The sequence below is a fragment of the Equus quagga genome, chromosome 3, assembly GCF_021613505.1.
Source record: "Equus quagga isolate Etosha38 chromosome 3, UCLA_HA_Equagga_1.0, whole genome shotgun sequence".
Classification (NCBI taxonomy): Eukaryota; Metazoa; Chordata; class Mammalia; order Perissodactyla; family Equidae; genus Equus; species Equus quagga.
The window spans coordinates 152814391-152838103 of record NC_060269.1 but is presented as its reverse complement, the minus strand read 5'-3'; the positions used below and the strand labels follow the sequence as shown (position 1 = coordinate 152838103).

The 23713-nt window shown below is 59.7% G+C and overlaps 1 protein-coding gene across 1 annotated transcript; it reads right to left on the bottom strand.

The window, feature by feature from the left end:
- Positions 1–1890: 1890 nt before the first annotated feature.
- Positions 1891–23051, bottom strand: LRPAP1 (LDL receptor related protein associated protein 1). Its single transcript, XM_046657051.1, has 8 exons — positions 22797–23051; positions 12351–12495; positions 8671–8795; positions 7532–7652; positions 6673–6831; positions 5818–5900; positions 4209–4385; positions 1891–2347 (listed from the first exon to the last, which is right to left on the bottom strand). Exons 1-8 carry the CDS (start codon positions 22998–23000, stop codon positions 2285–2287), a joined length of 1077 nt encoding a protein of 358 aa, XP_046513007.1. The 5' UTR covers positions 23001–23051; the 3' UTR covers positions 1891–2284.
- Positions 23052–23713: the final 662 nt, after the last annotated feature.

Here is a 23713-nt window from a genome sequence, read left to right as displayed (position 1 = left end):
GTGAACGCACACAGGGGGAGCCATCGATATTCCTCCCAGAGCCAGAAAACGTGTGCACGCACACAAACAAGACGTTCAACACAGTCCTTTCCAACTGGCGTTATTATCCAAAATTGGAAACAACTCAAATATCCATCAAAGCAAAATGGATTAAAAACAGTGTGGTATATTCATATAATGGAATACTATATAGCAATAGAAAGGAACAAATTTCTGCTCCAGACGTGGTTGAATCTCAGCAACATAGCCACCAAAAGAAGCCAGACCACAGACACACACTACACTGTAATCTCATGTCAGTGAGGTTCAAACAGGGACATCAACCCTATTAAGTCAAGAGAGTGTGTCTGAGTCCCTTGGAGCTGCGACAACAGAATCCCACAGACTGGGCAGCTTTCACGACACACGTTCATCTCTCACAGTTCTGGAGGCTGGACATCCGTGATCAAGGCGTGGGCAGATTTGGGGTCTGGTGAGGGCCCGCCACCTGGTCTTCTCACTGTGCCCTCATATGGCGAAAGGGGCGAGGGAGCTCTCGGGGGTCTCTTTTGTAAGGGCACTAATCCCATCCATGACGGCTCCACCCTCATGACCTACCCGCCTCCATACACCGTCACATTGGGGGTTAGGTTTTGACATACGAATTTGGGGGCACACAAGCAAGTGGTGAGCTATAGGAGAGAGGAGTACTGGGGAGCCGGGACCCTAGGATCCTAGCTGCCTCTCCTTCCCGCCCACAGCACTCACTGGACCGAGCCTCGGAGCCACAGGAACAGGTTCTGTGCCCGTTCAGGAATACACGTTTTCCTTCAAAGCCGTCCTTTAGAAGCTAAACACAAGCAAGGTGGCCACTGGCCCCTGGCGTGGGGGCTCCCTCCCTGCCCACTTCCTCCAGGGCAGAGGCAACGAGCCCACAGTGAAGATGAGTCCCTAGGCCAGGGGCTCCCTCCAGGGCGTCACCTCCTCAGATGGTACCCTGAGTCAAGTGTCCTCCTCTGGTCACCTCATCCCAGGACTTGCACCCCCCCAACTGGAACCCCATGAGGGCCAGGCTGGGCCTGCACACAGGGCACTAAGCACTGAGACCCACAGGCAGCCCCCTGGGAGCCTGACAAGGCGGCTTCTCTGGGTCCTGGACACCACACCTGTGCGCAGTCTGCTGTGGCCCTGGCCCTGCCTGAGGCCCAGCGACGGCCGGGAGGGACACACCAGCCGGCTGGGTTAGCAGTAGACACGACGTGGAGGCCCAGAGTGAGGCTCCTGTGCCGGGCACGCACAGGTGGTGGCAGGGACCCAGCAGGAAGGCCCCCCACTTGGCCAGTGACCTAGTGACCCCCGGATGAATGGAGCTGCACACATGCCGCCCGCTCTCGTCCACGGCCCTGACACCCAAAGGCCCAGCACCGAGCCCTGGCCTCGGGTTTTCTTATCCCAACGGCTACTGGGTATCTGTGCTGTCAGCCCAGCATTGGCGCTGGCACCAAGATGTGGCCGACTGACACAGGAACGCCGTGCCCAGCTTGGGCCTCTTCCAGGCTCAAAACAGGACTGTGTGAGCTGCTGACTTCCACCTCAGCTGTGAGAGGGCGCCCTCCCTCAGGAGAACTGGGCATGTCGCTGGACAAGGGGGTCCTGCAGGCCCGTCGGGCTCCTACCACCCCAGCAGGCCTCAGGCCAGAGGTCACAGTCCCTTCCCCCTGCCTGGCCTTCTCCACCCTGTAATTTCCACTCCAACCCCAGGAGAGGTGACCGCTAAGGCCATCAGCCCTTCCTTCCCCACACGCTCTTGACAAGAATGGGGCCGTGGGGGCAGAAGAGGGCCCTTCCAGCCGCAGTGGCAGAGCGCTCACCGTGACTGACGTAGACACGAGACAGAAACACCACGTGACCTAACGACCCCCAATTCACACACGTCTATTTCCAGGACTCCGCACACAGGATTTCCAGGGCAGATTTATAAGATTTGACATAAACTGTCACCTGGCAGCGTAGAGGCCGCCACTCAGTCGGCAGCTGGAAATTACCGCTCTGGCCAGAGGCGACTGTCGGCATTACTGGAGGGGAGGGTGCTGGCCAATCAGGGCCGCCAGGGCGACAGTGCAGGCCCCTGCCAGGCCCGGGCGGCACTTGAAGCAACCCTTCCCTCCTGAGGCCCCTGGGCCAGTCCCCATCACGCCTTCCGAGGTCCTGGTCACGTGAACGCCACCCCAAAGCACTGGATGGTCTCTGGGAAAATCCCTGAGCATCGTGCCTCCCTTCTCCTCACGCTGGGCTCCCCGGGCCATCAGAGTTCATTGTGGCGAGCTCTTGAAATGCGGCTGGACAGGTCCTGAAAGTGCTTCTTGACCTGCAGAGAGCAAAGGAGACCCGGTGAGGAGACTCACCCGGACCCGAGACGCACCGTCTAGAAGTGAAGCTCTGAGCTCCTAATCTTCCCCGTCCAGTCACCCGCGCATCGGGAACCCGTCACGAACGCCACGAAAGCGGCTCAACACAAGCCAGAAACCGCCTGCAGAACCTAACAGACAGCTCGGAGCAGATCGTGCTGACAAAGAAGAGCGCTGTCTCTGTCCTCTCCCGTCACTTTCCAAGCCACGAAGGCAGTCGGACTCTTCTTGGCTCCTCCAGGGGTCCACCCTCAACAACGCGATGGCGGGTGGAGCCTCGTCAGCACCCACAGGCCAGGCTCAGCTCTCTGCAGCTTCTCCCAATCCTCACAGAGCCCTGCAGGCTGGTGCTGGGGGCAGAACCTGTGGAAGGTTCTGGTGCCTCCTCTCAGGGGCTCCCCTCCGACAAACTGGGCACTCCTCTGCCGTCGCCCTGTCCTCGTAAGCACCCGAGTCCACCCTACATGCATTTCCTAGCGACAGGGCATCTTTTTTGCACGGCCAGGTGAAGCCAGGAGCAGCTGCTCACTTGTCATCTTCCTCTGTCCTAGGGGAGGCCCCCTGAGCATTCTCTCGCTATGGTGCGAACTCTAGACTCGACCTCCCAGGCGACAGGCACTTGCTGCTCCCGCCATGCCTGCCAGACGCAGCTGCGCATCCACACACACCCCTCCTTCTCAGAAATCTTCCCTTATTTTATTTTCTAAGTGTTACTTACTTTTGAACACGTAACGCATCCCTGTAGTTCAAAATTCAAAAGGCACAAGAGAAGCTCCCTCCCAAGGCAACCCATTCCATCCCCTTCTAGAGTCTTCCGTGCGTCTGCAGCTCTTCTGGATAAAGGACCCTTCATGTTCTGATGCTGGGCAGGTGCCCTGATTTGTGGGCTCACCACAAACGACCTAACCAGCGCCTTGCAGGAGGACACCGGTCACCCTCATCTTGGCTGTTACAGAGCACGAAGCAGTGGCTGGCCTGGGGCCTGCGCCACCTTGGGTGGCCCTGCCAGGTCAGGTGTCCAGCCTCGAGGGTCTAGAGACAGACCCCATGGATACAGAGCGTCCCCCAGAAGGGAGCCATTTCAGTCTCAGCTGTCCTCCACGGCTGTGTATCATCTGGGGTTCAAATGTCTCCCCATAATGCAGCTGATCCCCATCTGAGCTACACACACAGGATGACCCTGCTCGGCCAGCTGCTGCAGCCTTGAGCCGGTCCCTGTGTCCCAAGGCATGGTCTCCACGCGCATGGGGCCAAAGTCTGGAGAGACCGCTGCCTGCCGGGTGCACTTGGGAGATGCCAAAGCCATCACGGGCCACTCGCACGGGAGCGAAGGACCCACAGAACCAGTGACCAGCCACACATTTGGGGGCCAAGATGCTGGCTGTGCAGCTGGAAGAGCCGAGGCTCCAGCCCCACCCACTGGCCCCACCTGCGTGTGTGCACGCCACCGCCCTTGCTGGGTCACCACCAAGAGTGTGAGCGGTAGCGTAGGCGTCCCGGCGCCAAACAGGCCCAGAGGCAGGGGGTGGGAAGAGCTTGGAAGCCCCTGCCCCACAGCAGAGACCATGGCCCAGCCGCCCCCTCAGGATCGTGAAGCCCCCATGCAGGACGGGAGGTGGCTGCCTGTCTGACGCCTCCACTGAGCTCCATGGGGCATGATGACCGCCTCCCCTTGCAGAGGAGGAAAGGAGGCTCAGGGAGGGGAGGCTGGTGCACGCGGGGGCCGGGGAGGCAGACGGCTGAATCCCGGCCCCAATGCGACAGTGCGCACCGGCCCCACGGAGCCCCAGTGGGAGCCGCCTTCTGGGGGCGCACGCCCACCTTGTAACCCAGCTCTTTGGTCTTCTCCTCCAGCAGGGCGTACTTCTCCTTGTTCCGGCTGACGTGCTCTCTGTCGCCAAAGCTCTCCACGTGCTTCAGCTTTTCGTGAGAAACCTCCAGCTGCTTCTGGTAGTGGTTATGCTTTTCGATTTTGGCTTCAAAGTGCTTCAGCTCCTCCTAGAAAGACGTTTAAACAAGTGAATTTTCCCTAACATGCTCTTAACGTCCTCTGGGGCCCCCGGGCAAGCCTGACAACGGCTTCAGGAGAACAGTGCCGGCAGGCTGCAGTCTGGGGCAGGGACGGGGTCCTGCGGAGTGACAGGGTGCAGCACAGCACACAGGTGCTCCCATCTCTGAAGGCTGCACACACTGAGCCCCATTCAGCATGCAGCCTGCTGAGGACAGCCCCGAGGGCCGAGTAGGGGCCATGGCTCCGCCGTCCCTGCCGCCACACCATTATGAAGCGGCACACGGAGAAATACTGAGCACCACTATCCGCCGACCGGTTGCCCTCCAGAACCCGACAGCGGCTGGGGGCCACACTCGTGCCACTGCCCCTCTGCGCCCTGCCTGACCCCTGACCTCGTGCCCTCTTGGTGATTGGCACCTGTAGGCATCTGGTTCCCTCCAGCCCTGACTCTATGTCCAGCCCGACACATGGAGCTCGGGCTTTGATCCCGGCCACTCCTGCACTGTCCTCTCCTCCCGGTCCCACCCTGCCTGCTCCTCCTGCCCAATGCGCTCCTGGTCAGACGTCCCACCAGCAATTCCACCACAGTCCTGGTCTCGGTTAGCTGTCACTTCCTCCAGGGTGGGGCCAAGTGCCCTGCCCTGGGGCTGTGAGAGCTCAGCGACACATCCCTCTGAACTGCTCTAAGCTCTGAGAGGGGCCAACTGCCCATCCAGCTCAAGACAGATGCCCAGCATAGAGACCTTTGCTGGACAAGCAATGACCTCCCTGTGTGTCCCGACATCACGTCTCTGTTCTCATCCGACCTGACAATTTGCTCAGAGGCTTCCCTGATCCCTCCGTCACTGGGGGCTGCTCCCTGCTCCCAGCTCCCGCCACCCCTTGGCTCCAGGCCGCACCTCTCAGAGGAGCTCAACTCCACAGGCCCCAGGTGGAGCTCCCTGCCCCAGCAGACTCCGCCCTCCCTGGGCTCCTGTCCTAGGAAATGGCGGCTCCACACCCTCAGCCGGCGCCCTTTGCTGTTCCCTGACCCACTGGCCTGTGGTGACTTTGTCACAACAGGACCCATACTGAGGTGACACAGATAACCAAAGACCTTCTCCTCCAGGCCCACTGCCAGAGCCCCCATGCAGGGTCTCCACGGCTCCTCCTCCAGAGACCCATCAACTCCCTTGCCTCCACGCACCCCAGTTCTCATACCCAGGACACCCAACGTGCAGCAAGTGCCCTGAAGCCACTCTCCACTCACTGGAGGCCTGCTCTGTCCCAGGATACACGCACGGTCCCCACATGCCACAACAAACGATGGAGTGCAGAAAGGGACGAGGCCCAAGGGCCTTTCCCGTGGGATCAGAAATCCCGTAGGAGAGGCACTGCCAGCCGGCGCTGCTGAGGCAGGACGCTCTCGCGCCCCCTTACCCGAAACGACTCCAGCTCCTTCTCCGTAAAATTGGCAGACCTGGCCAGGTCCCACAAGTCGATCACTCGGGGCTCCTCAAACTCTGGCAGGACAGCAAAAGTCGTCTCAGGGACTGCGTGGCAGCACCCCCGTGACACTCAGGGGCCCACATGTCCCACCCAGCCCTGGGGACACAGGTGCATGTGTCTGAGCATGTGTATGTGATATGCATGAGTGTGCGTGCATGTGTTCAGGGTCCTCAGACAGCAAACCCAGCATTCTTCCCACCCGCGTTCAGTCTATAGTTCACAGGACCCCAGGATGTGGCCTCGCGGATGCCCTCACCCGCCCCTTGGTCAAAGCCACTCTCCTCAGTGTGCACGAGCATTTGCCGCACCTCGGAGAGAGCCTTCTCCCGCGGAACAGAGCTAACTTGGTGTGCTCCTGTGCACTCGAGGCCGGTGGGGCGGACGAGTGAGCAGGCAGTGTGTGTGGGGGCGAGGGGCAGCGGAGTCCGGAGACTGCGGGCTCCTCGGGGCATCCAGGGCAGGACTGTGTCCATCTGCCCACAGTCCCGGGCTGAGGCTCAGGCCACTGCCTGTCCTGGCGTAACCAGCAGTCCTGACTGATGCAGGGCCGAGGGAAGACTGACGGATGTCAAAGGGGTGGCATGGCCCCGAAGTGCAGCTGAGTGTGGCCACCAGAGAGAGGGGCCCAGGTGCACTTGCAGAGAATGCGGAGACGGACAGGAGGGCGCCCGCCCCAAGGCCCCCTGCTCCCACCCCACCCCCACAACCCAGGCCGATTCTGGGTCAGAGGGGTGACTGGGGCAGATGGCCGGACTTCCTCCCCCGCGGAGACGGCCCGGAGTGTACCGGACTCGGCGCCGTAGCCCTGGTGGCTGACTTTGCGCAGGCGGTCGAAGCCCTGGTTGATACCCCGCAGGCGGTCCTTCAGCTCTGTGTGCTTGCTGTGCAGCACCTCTTCCTTGACGAGGCTCATGTCGGAGGGGCTGATGATGTTCTCCTGAATTTCTGCAGAAACAAAGCAAGTGCCTGATGACGACCTCCACTGGGGGGGTCGGCCCAGGGACAGCAGGACCTGAGATGGCCCTAAGATGCCACCTCACGGAGCTCTGCCTGAACCCACATGGCCACGAGGGCAACCAATCTCTCTCGCCCCTGCTGGAGGCCCTGCTCCCTCAGCCGGCCTCTGCGGTTCTTACATGGGGACTGTCATCGCCACGTCCGCTCAAAGGTGCAGACGTCAGCACACGTGTTCCAGGACTGCCCTCTGCAGGGACGGCCCTGAGCTCAGCCAGGAACCCGAGGCTAACTGGATGCAGTGACCCCGCACCAGCCCTCCCACAGTTTGCTGACTTTCTGAGGGTGGGAAAACCATGGATTCTGGGTGAGTCCCGAGTCCAAAACAAGGGTGCTATCACAGAGGACCACAGCAGTCCAAAGGCGGCGACTGCGCGTTTGTGTGAGAGAGACGGCCAGGGGTGACTACATTACTAAACACACGTTTCGACCAACCAAACGTGCTTGTGCAACTGTCAAAAGCACTGACAGATCCCTAAACACTGAGATTCTCAGAGGGCTGGGTAGAGTCTTGAGAAAAAGGCAGTGGGCACCCCACCCCAACCCCATCTCCCCCTTCCCCCTGCAGCTCCATCCTAGAACATTCTGGAGCATTGTGGAGCCAGGGCTCACAGGGAGGCCATGGGAGTACCGTCAGTTCTGCTCAGGGTCTCCAGCAGGACATTGTACTCATGAACTTTCTCTTTGTGGTGCTGAAACTCCCGCCATAGCTTGTCCAGTTCTTCACTGGAGAATTTCCCAGAGGTCTTTGCCTAAGAGGAAGACAATCTCAAGTGAACACCTGCCATGGGCCATGTTCACCCACCCACAGCTCAGGGTGCCCTGCTGTGGGCAGTGTTCACCTGGGGTCACACAGGTCATCGTTCCTGGGGGTCAGGGAGGACCCTTGCTCCCATGTGAAGTATTTGGGCCCTGTTCTCGCCCTGATGACCCTTTATCAGGGGGGTGGCAGGAAAATAACAACCACCGTCACCACTCCTGCCTGAACATCTCCAAGGCCAATGGGGAGATGGTCATAAAACTAGCCAGGTGTGGGGAGCACCGTCTCCTCCTAGGAGATGCCGCAGGCCAGTCACCTCATCGTCACCCCGTCTCCTGGAGCCGTGCAGTGCCACGTGTGTAACGCAGGTCCAGGGATCCCCACTCCTCAGCAGACATTCCCACCCTCCCTCCTGCTCCAGCTCCACCCTCGTGACCGAGGATGCTGGGCTGGTGCTGGAATTCTAATGCTTGACCCCGCTCAGTGCGGTCCAGGCAGAACACGCTGAACAGGAGCAGTGGATGAAGGGGAGTGGAGCAATGAGCGCCTTGCTGCGGCCAGCCCAAACCACTGCCCGGTAGAGTGGCACCCGCTGGAGGTTTGCACCCCCACAGGGAAGGGCAAGGGGTGGCCCAATGCCACCGACCAGCAGGTGAACACCACCTTCTGAATCACAGAAACCGTCTACAGGATCAACCCTAAAACTAAATACAAGTGAACACGTGGCCCGTGTGACACTATGCGCCTGTACAGGCGCTTAACTACACGGGATTAAGCATGTCCTTGTACCGGAAGTTCTAATGGCTGGTACACCAAATAGAATTCCTTTGCTGAGAGGGTGGGTACTCCGAACAGGAGAGAGACAACGACCACAGGAAGATGGCGTCCGGTTCATGAAGAAACCGCTGCCTTGGTGAGACCCCCCCTGCAGAGCAGAGGCTCCGCGACAGCCCCCTTAACTCCCGACGAGAGGACACGAGCTCCAGGTGTGTGCATGCGCCGAGGGGTACCTTGTGCCACAGCTTCTCTAGCCTGGGGTCGCCCAGGCTGTCCTCCTCGGCGCCGTCACTGAGGAAATTGCTGGTCACCATGCGGGCGTCCTTCCTCCCGTCTAGACCGTACTTGGCCAGGATGACTAAGAGAGAAGCGGGGGTTACCCAACAGGGTCCTCCGTGTGAGGGACAGCCCACGCCACTCAAGCTGGCCATGGGCCTGCTCCCTTCCTCCAAGTGTCCTTCCGCCCACTCTGGTTTTCTGGTGACCACTCAGGATATGGCCCATGGGGACAGGAGTGAACAGACCAGGACTCCTGTTCTCACCAATGGGTCCAGCGGCTTCAGGGACCCCTCAGACAGATGCCACCGCATCGTGGTTTCCTACTGAACACACTTAGGGCCTGATGCCTGTCACACTGGGGTCACACTGCACCCAGTGGCATGTGGGCAGGTCTGGCTCAGACAGGAGTCGCCACCAATGGGGTTGTTTTTACTGGCTGGTTTCATGCCGTTTCCAAACCAACACCTGCAGCCCCGCTTCTGTCGTGGGGCGAACGCCAGTGAGCGTGGAAGAGGACGACAGCTCACGGGTGCACGGGTGGAGGCCAAGGGGAGTTTTCTGCAGCCCAAATCTCATTCGTATTTGGAGGAAAAGATTTTCTAAAGGAGAAACTTCAGCGTCAGCAGCTCCCAATAAAAAGTTAACAGCCTGCTCCGGGCCGGTCAACATGGGACGGTGACTAAGGGTTACTTCTCAGTGAAGCTAGGACATGGCTCACCCCACAGCCCCTCTCCAGCACGGGGCCTGCTCTGCGGCTCGTCTCAGCACCCCATCATCACCATACGACGTGGGGCAGGCCTGGGAAGCCGGCTTCGGGCATGGGACAGGATTCTGACCTCCAGCTGTGGCTCTCTGGGACAAGCCCTCTGCTGGATCCACCTGGAACTCGGGGCCCACCCGGGATGTTGGTGCCCTCCCAGCATCCCCTCCCATCCCACACCCCTCCTTACTTGGAGGTGGGCTTGCCCCTTCCTCCCTGCTCTGAAGGGATGGTGTCCTCACTCTGGGCCTCCCTCAAGCTCCCAATCACGTCTCCCCTAGAAGTGGGGTGGTGGACTCTCCTTCACCCTGCACCCCACCCTGGCAACCCCTGGGGTCCCCGTCATTCAAGCCAGCAGCCCACCTGACCCAACCCTGACCCCTAGCCCCTCATTTGGACCTCAACCACAATGCACACTGGACACACCAGTCCTAGCAGGGGGCATCATGGCCCACCTGCGCACACCTCTACACGCCGCTCCTCGTCCCAGGGGCCCACCCTCGGTCACGTCAGCCCTGGGGCCTGTGCTCAGCTGCTCCTGGAGGCTTCACTTTCCTGGTCTCAGTCTACACTGCCTGCATCTCAGAACTCACTCCACCTGGAAGCCTAGACTGGAGGTCTGGAGAATGACCTGTGAGGTGTATGCCCCCAGTGTCCCAGCCTGTGAGAGCTCGTAGGGTTCCTGAACGTTCAAGATGGCCTGGGGTCTTTGCCCTAAACTGCAGAGGAGCCCCTCTACTGAGCCAGGGAGAGCTGCCTCAGGTGAAGGGACATGGTCGGGTGTGGGCCACACAGCTATGAAGCTCATGACACCGTGTAACTGCGATCTGTGTTTCATCACATGCAATTTACACCTTAAACACTATTTAGAAGAAAAGGTTGCCGGGTATCTCCCACCCAGCAAGCTGGTGCCTGGCCCTGCCTCTGAAGTCCACTCAGCAGCCGTCTCGCCAGCCCCTCTGAGTTCTGGCGCACCCCCAGTGGCCCCCGAGCCTGGGGAGGAAGAGCAATGGGGAGCGGGCCCAACTGTGTCATCGGGCTCTCAGAGAGCAGCTGGCCCAGGTCCTCCAAGAGTCCCAAGTCAGAGGCCAAAGGAGGCTGCATCAGACCCTGTCAAAATGCAAGTCACACAAGCCTCAGTGTGCCCTCAGCAGCCTGGACCGTGAAAGGCTCTGGATCCCAGCAGTGCTGGGTTCGGCATGAACTGGAGTCACAAACACTAAAGTGGAATGGAAGAGGCCCCACAGAGCACCCAGTGCAGCCTCCTCTGCTCATGGGCCCTGTCACGCCTCTGGGGTGCACCGGGGAGGGGGCACCACGCTGGATGGGGCGAGGCCAGCCCAGCCTGGGGCGTGCCGCAGCTCTGGGGGTGATGCAGCAAGCAGGACCCGCTTGCTCAAAGCCGTTGGCCAAGACAAGGGAGAGTCGATGTGGCTTGCTCCCTAAGGAGCTGGGGCATGGCCGGTGGACCAAACATCTGGCATGCCCATGACAAATCTGGTTACACTTAGATCTTCCCTTTCATGTCCCAAGCTCTGGCCAGGACGCTGCACCATGTGGACCCCTAGGTGTGGCATCAGCCTTGGTAACAGTCCGGGGTGGGGGCCTATGGGCCACACCCGGAAGATGGCTAGCCACTCGGTGAACACAGGTCTCCCAGAGCGAATGCTCGGGAGGGTCTGCTTCAGCACTCCAGCTCTTCTGGTCCAGGTGAATCTTCTGCCAGGTGACCGTGGCACCAACGAAGAAACCAACGTCACCCAAGCAGAAAACAGGGATGGCTCCACCTGGGACACGGACCTGGACATTTCTGGGCTGAAGGCTACTCCCAGGAGGACATGGCCTGGCAGTGGGAGTTTAGGGTGAAGGTGCCCTGGGGAGGGAGAGGACTGCTGGGCGACCTCTGTGCTCCCTCCTGACCCTCCATCTCGGCCCTGGGCCACCTGGAATGCACGGGGCATGCGTGAGACGTGGGAGGGCTACAGCGCAGGCAGAGCAGACTCAGTGCAGCCACACGTGCAGCACCCACAGCCACAACCACTTGACCCCCCGACGTCTGGGCTCTGCAGGGAGCTGCACCAGGCGCAGAGTGGCCAGGGCACACCCACGCGCCGTGGCGGGTGGCAGGCCAGGGCGTGGTGGGTCTCCAGGAGCCAGGGCCAAGCAGGCGGGATGGTGACCTGCCTTCCTTCTACTCTCTGCTCTCCACCACGTGGACGGCAGCAAGACCAGTCAGCTCGGAAGCGTCAGCCTAAAACACGGCTGACCGGAACGCATGGGAGCGCCTGGAGTCCAGCCTCCTCCTGCCAGGGCACTGCTGGCTCCTGGCTGGACTGAGAGGACGGCAGAGAAGGGGGTCTGAAAAACCTCCGGGTCCTGAGAACACGCATCTCTTGCACACTGGGCTGCCCAGGCAGATAATCGTTCTGTCTCTTCCTGATTATCAACAGCAACAAGCAGCTCACTGCATCCTGTTCTGTTAGAGAGCTATTTTCCTAACAGATCTGCAATGGCTCGCCCCTAACTTCCAGACCCCGGGAACACCCGCTTCCTCTTCCAGGCGACTGTGGGCATTGGCCGCCCCCAGCCTCCTTCCTGGGCCCAGCAGCTCCAGGGCCTTCAGCCGCTTGTGTGCTAATGCCCCAGATGCCCCTGGCCTGGCCCTCCCTCCTGTTTGCCAGAGCCCTCAAAACAGCCCAGCAGCCGTGCCCACGGCGGAGAGCTGCTCCATCCTGGGAGATGAGCCGCCGGGCAGGCTGCATTAGGACGGCCCCACTTCCGTCCTGTCCAGCAACCAAGGAATCAGAATGAGAAGCCAGGGTGATGGAGCCGGGGCGACCGCTTCCCTTCACATGAAAAAGAAAAGAAGGATACCATTGAGATTGCGTCTAAGTTTAGCTTCTTTCTCCCCGTCTTCATCTAAGCCTTCAGCCTTCAGTTTCTTCCAGCTGAACTCGTCCCTTTCTTGTATCTTCAGATCAGCGTGGAGCTCGGAGAGTTTCACAGGAGAGAGCTGAAGCTGTGGAGGGAGGGGAGAGGACACCTGACATCCCGCTGTGTGAGGAACCAACGGTACCACCCGGGAGACAAGTGGGAGACGGAGTCAGGGCCCAGACAGTCAAAGCCCTGCACAAGTCCCCATGAGAACTTTGAGGGGACCTCTGCCCTGCGGCGTGCAGACCACGGGCCTTCACACAGAGCCCGCTCTCCAGCCTCGCCTGAAGGAAGACCTGTCACTATGGCATGAAAGCATCTAGAAATCTCAAGGCCCTAGGGAGCCAATGCTATCAGCAGCCTGAGCACGTGGGCACGGGAGGGAAGGCTGGCCACCCCTTCCCCTGAGGGACGCCATCTCTAACAGCACACCCCAGCTTCCCAGCCTGGACCCTGGGGACACTCGTGGGGACCTGGCTCAATGCAGGGGGAGGATGCAGGGGCACGAACGTGGGACTTGAAGAAACCACCACCTTTTCCTTGTATTATGTAACTACAATAAAAAATAAACTACAACTATCAGAGAGGATAGGAGACTGGATTCACGGAAAACTTCCAAATGGAGAAAAAATGAATAAAAGCACAACCGGGGCTGCCCCAGGGAGTGGCTGGGAAGCTCTGCCCCGCGTCGCACTCTTCCCTCCGAGCAGGTGGCTGGGCTGGGAGCCGACAGACCGAGGGCCTCCGTGGGAACTCTGGGTCCTCACAGATCCTGCTCACCTGCTCAGCCACCAAGTTCCAGGCCAGCACCACCTCTGCTGGATGAAATGACACATGAAGGTTCTAGTTTGTTCCCTTAAACATGCAGCTTTAAAAATGAATTAGTTAACATGCCTGACAGATGCCCCCACCCCTGAGGGACTGGTAAATGACACCCCGGGGCTGTGGGGTGCGGGCCCCCCTGGGTAGCACTTCCGTGCCTCAGCTCCTTCGATGGCTGGTGCCGGCCCAGGCAGGCACTCCCCTGTGGATGTCCGCTCAGACACGGGCGAGGGTGCTGGGACCTGACCCTGGGCAGCCTGGCTGTCCGGCGGGAAGGGTCTGTTCCCGGGGTCTGAGCTGGGGCTGGACACACATGTGTGGATGTGTACGCATGCCCATGAGCACAGGAGGGAGGGAAGACACACCTGTGCCAGAACCCCTGACGCAAGAGTTTCAGGTCAGGGCAGGAAGGAAATTTCGAGGACAACTGAAGGCTACCAAGAAGGGAGGACCACAGTGGCTGCAGGAGAGGGAGTGGCGGGGCGGAGCACGTCCACCCTGACCACCAAGGAGCGCGGACAGGGGCCCCTCAACTCGGCCTCCCTGGGGCCAGACAGTTGCTGTGAACTGGACCGAATGCTGGAGGCCTGAGCTTGTGGTCCTGGGCAAAGTGACAATAAAGACTACAGACACTCAGCTGAACATCCTTCATCCACAATCACAACTTCAGAGTTGCTGTCCTCGTCTCACCGGCCCTCACTCAGGGAGCGGGTCTCTCCACCTGAGTGTCCTCAAAGGGACCCCAGGCCTCTGTGACAGGAGAATCCACCCCCACGCGCTGGCTGCGATTGGCCCAGCAGGCGCACCCCAGCCCCAGCCCGTCAGCAGGCAGGCCACCCAGTGCTGGGAAGACATGCTTACTCCATGCCGTCCCCGACCCCACTGCAGCTGACACTGGCGGGAGCGCAGGACAAGGGTGCGGTCCGCATGCCCCAGCTTCAGCGGCGGTACGAGAGGAGGGTGTTTGCGTCCGCTGATCGAGAGAGCAGTGGGGCCGGAGGACTCGGGGCCCAGCAAGCTCTTCTCCTTCGCAAACACCCAATCCAGGAGATGAGCCAGGATTAAAGCTAAAAGCACCTGCAAGTCTGCAGGAGGCTCGATGCAGAGAAGAAAACAGTTTTGATTTCTGGTTTGTTTTTTTTTTTTGAGGAAGATTAGCCCTGAGCTAACATCGGCTGCCAATCGTCCTCTTTTTGCTGAGGAAGCCTGGCCCTGAGCTAACATCCGTGCCCATCTTCCTCTACTTTATATGTGGGACGCCTACCACAGCATGGCATGCCAAGCGGTACCATGTCCACACCCGGGATCTGAACCGGCGAAGCGGAACGTGCGAACTTCACCGCTGCGCCACTGGGCCGGCCCCTTGATTTCTGACTTTTTAAGAGAAGTGTGAAAGCTGACACTCTAGCTCCTGCCCTTCTGTTCTTACTTCCACCCTCAAAAAATGTCCTTACTGACTAGTTATGTGAAATGCTAAAAGTTATGACGTTGCAGTTATGGATACAAATGGCGCTAACTGGAAAGATCAAAGCATTCCAAATGCCAAAAAAACCCTAAAAAAAAACCCTGCAAGTTTAGCGGCTGATGTCTAAAACCACACCAGCATCCCACGCTGTAAGAGCTGGTCAGACGCCGCCTTCTCGTGAGCTCAGCTCCCGGCTCTGACCTGCTCCTGGCTCGGTGTGCCGCGGCAAGCCGGGTCCTCAGTGGAGCTCAGGCTCCTCTTCATAAAGCAGGTTTGCCAAGATCTGCACTACCCAGAATGTGCCTTGGATGATCACACCAGGATTCACGGAAATGGGTTGAGGGCAGCTTAGTGGGGAAGGCCACACCATGCCCACATTGTGACATCAGCATACTAAAGGTTCTGAGAAGTCCTGCAGCAAAGGACTATCAGCTCTGCTGAGCCCAGCTTCCCAAATCTACTGAATCTCAGACCGGTTAAGTTCTGCGAGGACCCAGATTCTCGAGAACAAGTCCTGGGGTGGGGGGTGGCCAAGGACATCCCGACAGCCCGCGTCTGAGCTTGTCCTGAAGCTGGTCCCCACCAGAACCTCTCTGTGGCTCCAGCAGGGCCCCACCAGTCCCCCACTCCTTGGCCCCATCCTAGGAACACTGACTGACCAGAATGATGCACTAGCGACGCCAAACCACCCGTGTCTGGAGCTGCCTCCCCCACTTGTCCTCCGGGGCTCGCGCCCACCCCTGGGCAGCTCATTCCTCGGGGCAGTGCCAGGCCCGGGCACAAGGAGGCCCTAACCACAGGCCGACCCGCAGGGGCCAGTGAACCACTACCGATAGCTGGATGGTGCCACAGCCCAGGTGACACGGCCAGCTCTGCCACCCCCCCCTCAGAAAACCCCTACCCCTCACAGCTGTGCCAGGACCACCTTGCCCAGCCTCTGCCACACCTGACGCACAGGGGCCCACACATGGCTACGCTGGCCGAGTGATCCGCTGACCCTGCGTGTGAGGAACTGGGGCTTTGAGGTGGCTGGGTGGCCTCAGCAGCTGGAGTGGGCCACCGCCCTCCACTGGGGCAAGTGGAGAAGGCCAGCGGGATGCATGCACTGTGTGGGGGGTCCTCCTGTGAAGGCGCTGGGAAGTAAGGGTCCAGCGCCCTCTGGTGTTGCCACGGCTCTCGGCCCCTGCCCAAGGCAGCGGGAGGCAGGCAGGAGCCTCGGCTCCAGGCAGGTGTGAGCACTGACCCTGTGTTCTGTGGCCCCAGGCTCTGGGCCACCGTCCCCACCCCACGGGGCACAGAGCCCAGGGAGGCCGAGAGGAGACCTGGACCTTTGCTTCAGCCCCTCCCGCTGACTCCTGTTGGCACAGCCAGACCAGCTGGAACATTCCACTGCACTCCTCTACTGGAACATTCCGCTGCCGAGTTTCACATGGCTGCCCCTGCCAGGGATCAGGCCTCAGCGCAGGCCACTGCCCAGGCACCCGAGCCCACGGTAGCGAGGCCCAGCCTGCAGGCGCTCCTGCGGGCACGCGGCACTCTTGGCGGAGGGGGTCGGTTGGAACCACCCAACACGCACGGGACAGCACAGCCAGCCGTTGACCACACGGTACAGGCACAGGGCCGCCACGCTTCTGAGGTTAAAAGCGTCACCATGATGACCCCTTTGGGGATGGCCCCGAGGAAGGGCAGAGCTCTCTCCTCGGAATCGCCCACAGCTACCAGGATCAGCACCCAGCTTCCGGGAGGCCTCTCGGGAGATGCCGAGGAAACCTGGGCTGCCCTCCCCAGGTCTGAAATCCGCCCAGAGCAGCTCCTCAACAGTACAAAGAGGGCACCAGGGCCGAGGACAGGACGGCCTTCTGATTCTCTGGAAGTTTCTTTGACCCGCTCTGTGGGCTCGCATCCCCCCCATGGGCTCTCCTAGGGGCAGGTTCCTCAGGAGCCCTGGGCTCTCTCATGGTCTCCCCACCCCAACCACCCCCCCCGGGGCCGAAACCCTTCCATGCGAAGCCTACATGGATGCCCGGGGCTCCTCAAACAGTGCCCAGGGCGGGGCTACCTGGCTCCACCTGCCTAGCCAGCTCCCGGAGCTCCGTCCCAGGCTCCTCCAGGCCTGTTGCCTGGATGCCTGTCTGTTGGTGCTCTCAGGACCACCAGGACCGCAACCTCTCTGACTTGTGCGCTCCCCGGGGCAGACGAACTGGACGATGGATCTGAGTGTGCTGACTTCCCAGGAGGGGCGGCCTGGCGCTGGGAGGTGGGCAGTGGGCAGGCAGGAGGGAGGGAGGCCCCTTCTGCAGGAAGAACAGGCTGGCACTGCGAGGCATTCAGCCGCATCTCTGTGCTTTGTGAGTGTGCTTTGTGGAGTGACAGGCTTGCTCCTGTTTCTGGTTCCCTGAACGCGACGTCTGGCTGCTCTGTTACTAGCCTCCTACTGAGTGGCGTCTCGTCTGCTGTGCTGCCCAGAAGGGAGCCTGCAGCACATCTAGGACGCCGAGGACACAGGCACTGAGGCCCAGGCCCCAGAACGTCTCTGTGCAAGAGCAGGGCTCGCTCTGCCGTCACCGCCAGGGGCCTGCTCGCCGCAGAAGCTGCAGCTGGGGATGGTGAGGGCGGAGGGGCTGGCTCCTGGCCCTGTTCTCCATGGTCACTGTGACAGCAGGACGACCCTGGGTGTCCCTCTCTTGGGCTGCAGGAGAGGGACCTGGGTGCCTTCTGACTGCCAGCTAGTTGCACCACAGGGGGACAGATCTGACGACCTCGGGCTGGCAGACAAAGCATGGGCCTGGGGACCCAGTGACCCCTCACCTTATCTGTCCACCTCCCCAGGGCCCCAGCGGAGTCAGCCCGTCAACGTCAGGGCAGGGGCCCAGGGTGCTGCACACTCTGGTGCCCATCAGGGCCCGTTATTGGTATGCCCTCTCGAGTCACTCCCTCTCTGTTCTGAGGCCTCTGGGGATCTAGACCACATGCCGCATCTCACAGAAAGCAGCCATGATCTGGTGCTGACCTTCCCCTGAAACGGAGGGCCCGCGAGTTGATGCTGCAAATGCCCCCAGGCAGAAGTGCCCCAGAAGCAGCAGCCATCAAGTCCAGGCCAAAAAGGAGGAAAAGGAACAGGTCGCATGCAAATACCTGGCGTCCACTCTGCATTCTTTCAATCTCTTCAACTGAAGGGTAAATGTTAACCCAACATGAGAAAAGAACTACTTAATAAAAACCAAATGCAAACAGAATCTGCCCAACACTAACAGTGAGGTAAACCATCACTAAGGACGAGACAAGCCAACAGGCGGGGAAGGAGGCGGCTGGTCAGAGACGAGTGTTTCCAGATGCTCCGGGGGAGCACCAAGGGCACCTGAGAGCCGAGCACTCTCTGAGGAGCCGCTCGGGCTGGCTGACCTGTCCTCCCCGACTGCTCTCAGACTGGAGGCGCCAGCACCATCGTGACCCGTCACACCCTCCTCCGCTGAGCAGCGCCACGTGCCAGGCGGAGGGCTCCGGGACCTTCACGACAACTCTGGGCAGCCTGTTACACTGAGGCCCAGGGAGGTTAAGAAGCTGGCCCAGAGCTGGCCGGGGTATTTCACTCTTTCTGATGCTACTGTAAATGGGGCTGCTTTCTTACTTTCCTTCTCAGAGAGGTCAATGCTGGTGTACAGACAGGCAATGACTCTCGTGCGTTGATTTCGTATCCTGTAACTTCAGCGAGTTTACTAGCTCTAACAGTTTCTTCTGGAGTCTTTAGGGTTTTCTACATGTAAGATCATAACATCTGTGAACAGACATAATTTTACTTCTTCCTTCCCAATTTGGATGCTTTTCATTTCTTCTTCTTGCCTAATGGCTCTGGCTAGGACTTGAAGTACCATGTTGAATAGAAGTGATTAAAAAAAAGGGCAAAGAACTTGAATATTTCTTCAGACAACACACAAATGGCCAAAAGGTCTATGAAAAGGTGCTCAACGTCACCAATCACCAGGGAAATGCAAATCAAGACCCCCACGAGGTATCACCTCACACCTGTCAGGACACATTATAAAAAAAACAAAACAGGAAACAACCAGCGCTGGTGAGGATGTGGGGAAACCGGAAGCCTCGTGCACTGCTGATGCAAATGTAAACTGCTGCAGCCACAATGGAAAGTGCATGGGGCTCCTCGAAACTCAACACAGACCTACCACGTGATCCAGAACCCCACTTCCGGGTACGTGTCCAAAGGAAGTGAAATGGGAATCTCCAAGAAATGGCTGCACCCCCATGTTCAACGCAGCATTATTCACAACAGCCAAGACGTGGAAACAACCTAAACGCCCACTGACAAATAAATGGATAAAGAATATGTGGTATAAACACACAATGGAATATTATTCAGCCTCAAAAAAGAAGAAAATCCTGCCATTTGTGACAACATGGATGAACCCGGAGGATATGATGCTGAGTGAAAGGAGCCAGACGCAGAACAACAAACACTCCCACGTGACACTCACGGGAAGAAACGCAAACAGCCAAACTCAGTGAAGCAGAGTGGAAGGGTGGTGGCAGGGGCCAGGGGGAGGGAGTCAGGCGGTACTGGCCAAAGGGCACAAAGCATCAGTTCTGTGAGACGAGCAAGCCCTAGAGGCCTACGCGCAGTAGGGTGCCTATGGTTAACAACACTGCCGTGCGTCAAGATGCACACGTTAAACACGCACAGCTTTTCTGATGCCGATCACATCTCAGTAAAGTGGTAAAAGAAAACGTCACCCCAGCCACAGCTCTGCGCTCTGGCTGAGCGACGGTGTGCAGAGCACAATCAAGGAGGCTGGGCGTCGTGCTGGCACCAACACTGTACCTGTGCCCACAGGGACCTGGGAGCCCACGTCCACCTCGAGGTAACCTCCCACCCCCTGTCTTACTCTCATCATGTACAGTGAGTGAGCTCCAAGGACAGAACCCGGCTCCACTCATCCCCCAGCCGCTGGGGGCACATGTGCAGATGATGCCCAGTCCCTGGCCTGCCCTTCCTGAGTCCTCCCTGGAGTGAGGGGAGTGGTGCCTGCGTACACACAACAAGGGAAGGGAAACAGGCCACGCAGGGGAAAGTGCATTCAGGCACAACCCCCTCTTCCTGCCCTCCTACCTCAGAGGAGAAGACATGCTTCAAAATGTTTTAATCACCGGTGTCAGGATGACTAAATCCCTGACGGGAGCCTGGAGCTCACAGAACCAGGCCCGTGAGTGTTCTGCCGGGGCACCCCGTGGCCCTGCTCGGGATGCCCCCACATCACAGCACGGGGCATCCAGACGACCCCATGCCCATAGAGGCACCCCGAGAAGACTTTTCACCGTTTTACCCAAACCCCAAGGCTCCACAGACAGCCCCCGGCCCCACTGCTCAGGAGTCTCACAACAGCGCGGAAAATGTCACAAGACCCACGAGGCTGGGCAAAAGCAACCCTGGCTCCCGAGGTCTGGCCCAGAGCCCTTCCATGCACTCCCATCAAACAGGAACTTGGTAATTTCACAGAAAGTCAAGATTTAAGATGCGGGGATGGGATGGAGCAACACGAGCCGTTCCCCGGTCCAGTCTCAGGGGATGGGAAGGGAGTTTCAGTGTCTTCTCAGAAGTCCCGAACTAGGGCACCACCCCCGCCCCGTAAAACATGGGCTGGAGAGAGAGGACGAGGCAAGTAACTTCCTCAGACTCCTTTACCCTATTTATGTGATACGCCATATATCCTACGATACGCTGTACAGGATACACCATGATATCATTTTGTATCTAGAAAACAAAGACACTGGATGTTTTCACAGAGCAAATTATCAAAAAGGCTGAGAACACTGGTGTGCAAAGTTTGCCATGAGACACTTCTGTGGCACCGGCCCAGGCTCTCTGAGCAGCAGGAGTGCTGATTCTGAGCCGGGCACTGCCTGAGGCCTACACGCAGCTCGCTGCCCAGGACAAGCTCCCATCACCGCCCTTAAAGCTCCCGCTGTCTAGGAGGAGGACCAAGATGAGCCTGCCTCCAAGGGCGAGGCTCTCCGGAAGTGGGGAGGGACACGGAAAATGCCACCAGGCATAAACGCCACCTGGAGGACCTGCACATTTTGTTCAGCAGAAAAGACCTGCACCTGCGATTGCAGAATTTCAGGACTTGGGCGGACCAGACAGGTCATCTAGTTCAAGGACCGGCCATCCAAAGCCGGGACAGGGCTGGGGTTCCCGGAGCAGAGAGAGCAGGGGATGAGGCCCTGAGACTGACACAGGTCACGCCTGGACTTCGCAGGTGAGAACGTGGGGGACGTCCAGGTGCAGAGAGGGCAGGTGAGCAGCCAGGAGATGCGAGGAAGCCATCCAGACTGACACATGCAAAGCAGCATCTGCCAACAAGGTGGGGCGGACCAGGACGCACTGCAGGCAGGTGGGAGGCGGGGGCGGGCTCTCGGGCACAAGAGAGCATTTCCAGACACGACCTCAGATTCAGTGAGCCAGTCCCTCCTGTTCCCAAATGCTCAGCAGCTGTGTGGGACACCCACCACAGGGGGCTCTGGGGACGGATCCCTGGGCCTCCCCATCACTTCTGTTCTCTACGGCCACATCCAAATCCAGGTGCCCCCAGCCCCTCCTGAGCCCCTCACTTCAAGAAGCCTGCCTGCCTCTCCAGGCCAGAGCGCTCTCGCTCACCTCTGCAGGCTGAACACCCAACGGGCGTTGACAGCTGGGCCCCCCAGAGAGTCCTCAAGGACACTAGTCTGGGAACAGCACTGGGCCCGGGAGAATCTCTTTAAGGTCCTGTGGAGCTGATGCACTTGGCACGGATCCCACCCCCCCAGGGCCCCTGCAGTCTCCTTCCCCGCCCTCTCCCACCCCCTTCTCCCCTGCCAAAGTCTCTCCTCTTTCTCCTCCAAGACTTAGTCCTTATTTTGCAAATGTTTTACTCTCCTTCTCAAAGACTCAGGAATGCATAAAACTGGAAGGCTGGATCTAATCTGACCCCCTTCACCTTAGATACTGAGGCCGGGAGGGGCGTGGGTGTAGCCTGTAAATACCTTTGCCACTCAACACACACCCTGCCTAACAAATGAGTGACCGGTATGTGAACGAGAGCGGCTGGTCCAGGGTCACACACCCATTAAGAAAGTGTAGTCCCAATTCTGCCCTCACAGGCTGAGTGACCTTGGGGATGCCCTCTACCCTCCAGGTCTCCTTATCTTCATCTGTAGAATGCGAGTCAGATGAGAGCACTCCTCAAGTGCAGTGCTCTTTGTGTTCTAAACTGAGCCCTCTCCTCTCACCTCACCAGCTCCTCTCTCCCCAGCTAACAACAGGCCTGCTGCTGGGATTTCTGCCGTCCCGGGACACAGCTTTGTGCCCAACACTACGGCTGTTTCTGGTTTCTCCACACAGGGAGGTGGAATGTAAGAGAGGAAGCACAGACCTGAATGGAGGAGGCCTGAGGTCGAGCCTGGTTCTGCCCCTGACTCTGGAGAAGTCACTCAGCTCAGCAGCAAACACTGGGCCTGCATGCAGGGAGGGGTCTCAGCCTCAGCTGCAGGGGGAGGGGGCACTAACTGGCGGGGGCAGCCCCTTCTGCACCAGCACAAAGGCCTCCCCAGTCTCGGCCTGAAATCATGAGTCTGGGTCTCTCTTTCCAAGGCAGGGGGGCAAGGGACACCCCCATCTACACTTGGGGACGGGTCTAAGGACTGTAGGCACCACCTGTCAGTGGGAACTTGGGCCAGGCACTCCATCCATCTCTTGAGATCAGAGGATACTCTGGCCCCGCGGACCCCCGAGAAAGAGGAGGCCCTGGCCCCGTGTAGCCCCAGATAAAAATGACACTGGCCCCGAGCACCCCAGAGACAGAGGTGACGCTGGCCCTGCAGACCTACGGGATAAAGGAGGCCCTGGCCCCGTGGACCCGCAGATAGAGGTGACCCCGGCCCCGCGGACCCCTGAGATAGAGGCGACCCTAGTCCCGCGGACCCCCCCAGACAGAGAAGGCCCGCCCGGCGGACATCCAAGATGAGAGGTGACCCTGGCCTCGCGGACCCCCGAGCCAGAGGTGACCCAGGCCCCGCCGACCCCCGGGTGGAGGAGGCCCCACCCCGCTCACCCGCCGGGCCTTCTCCCACAGCTGGTTCAGCTTCTCCATGCGGAACTCCCCCCCGGGGTCGCGCTTCGGCGACAGCTCGGGCTCATTCTTCTCCCGCGAGTACTTGCCGCCGTGGCCCGCCGCCGGCAGGGGCCCGAGCAGCAGCAGCAGCAGCAAGAGCGGCGGGAGCCCGCGCGACACAGCTCGGACCCTCCGCGACGCCATCTTACTCTTCCAGCCGCCGAGACCCCGCGCTGCCGGACGGAAGAGGCCCCGGCCCGGCCCGCCCCGCCCCGCCGCGCCGCCTCCTGGGAGTTGTAGTCCCTTCCCGCGCGGCCGGCCCGGGCAAGGCCTCCGGCGGACTACAAGGTCCGGGAAGCCCTGCGGAGGCACGTGGACATTTCCTAGGCAACCACGCCGCCGCCTCGTGACGCCCGGCGCCCCGCAAGCCCTTACAGCCAGGGTTGCCCAAACTGGGATTGCGGAGTTGAGAGGGGACCCAGCCGCCCAGACCCCGGAATCTGGAATGACAGGAGGCCCGTTCCCCTCCACTCCGTAGAAAGAGTACACAGTTCAGAAATCGGGACAGTGTCTGGCTGTTCCTTAGACCTTCTCTGTCATCTGCGTTGATAGGGAATCTTCCTTGTCATTACGGGCTTCATCAGGGTGGCCCTGCTTGGCGCTCAGGAGTAAATGTCGCTGCTGTCAGGAACCTGGAAACCACCTGGCTGATTCCTTCACTTGACGGGAAGAAAAGCTGAGGTCCAGGGAGTGCCCTGGGCCTTCTCGCTGCCGTCCCCATGACCCAGGGAGCGCGGGCACCCCAGCAGCCTTTGAACTGCCTCCCAAACACTGACCCTCCGTGCACTTTTTTTGTAGGCATTAGAGAGATTCCCGCACCTGTCTCATCTCTTCCCACCCCCTAACGTTTTAGTAGA

Excerpts from the sequence above, each read along its gene's own strand:
- LRPAP1 (XM_046657051.1), bottom strand. The coding sequence starts at position 23,000 with ATGGCGTCGCGGAGGGTCCGAGCTGTGTCGCGCGGGCTCCCGCCGCTC. Across the intron at positions 12,496-22,796 it reads TGTGGGAGAAGGCCCGGCGG|CTTCAGCTCTCTCCTGTGAA; the intron begins GTGAGCGGGGTG and ends CTCCCTCCACAG. Across the intron at positions 5,901-6,672 it reads GGGCTACGGCGCCGAGTCCG|AGTTTGAGGAGCCCCGAGTG; the intron begins GTACACTCCGGG and ends CTGTCCTGCCAG.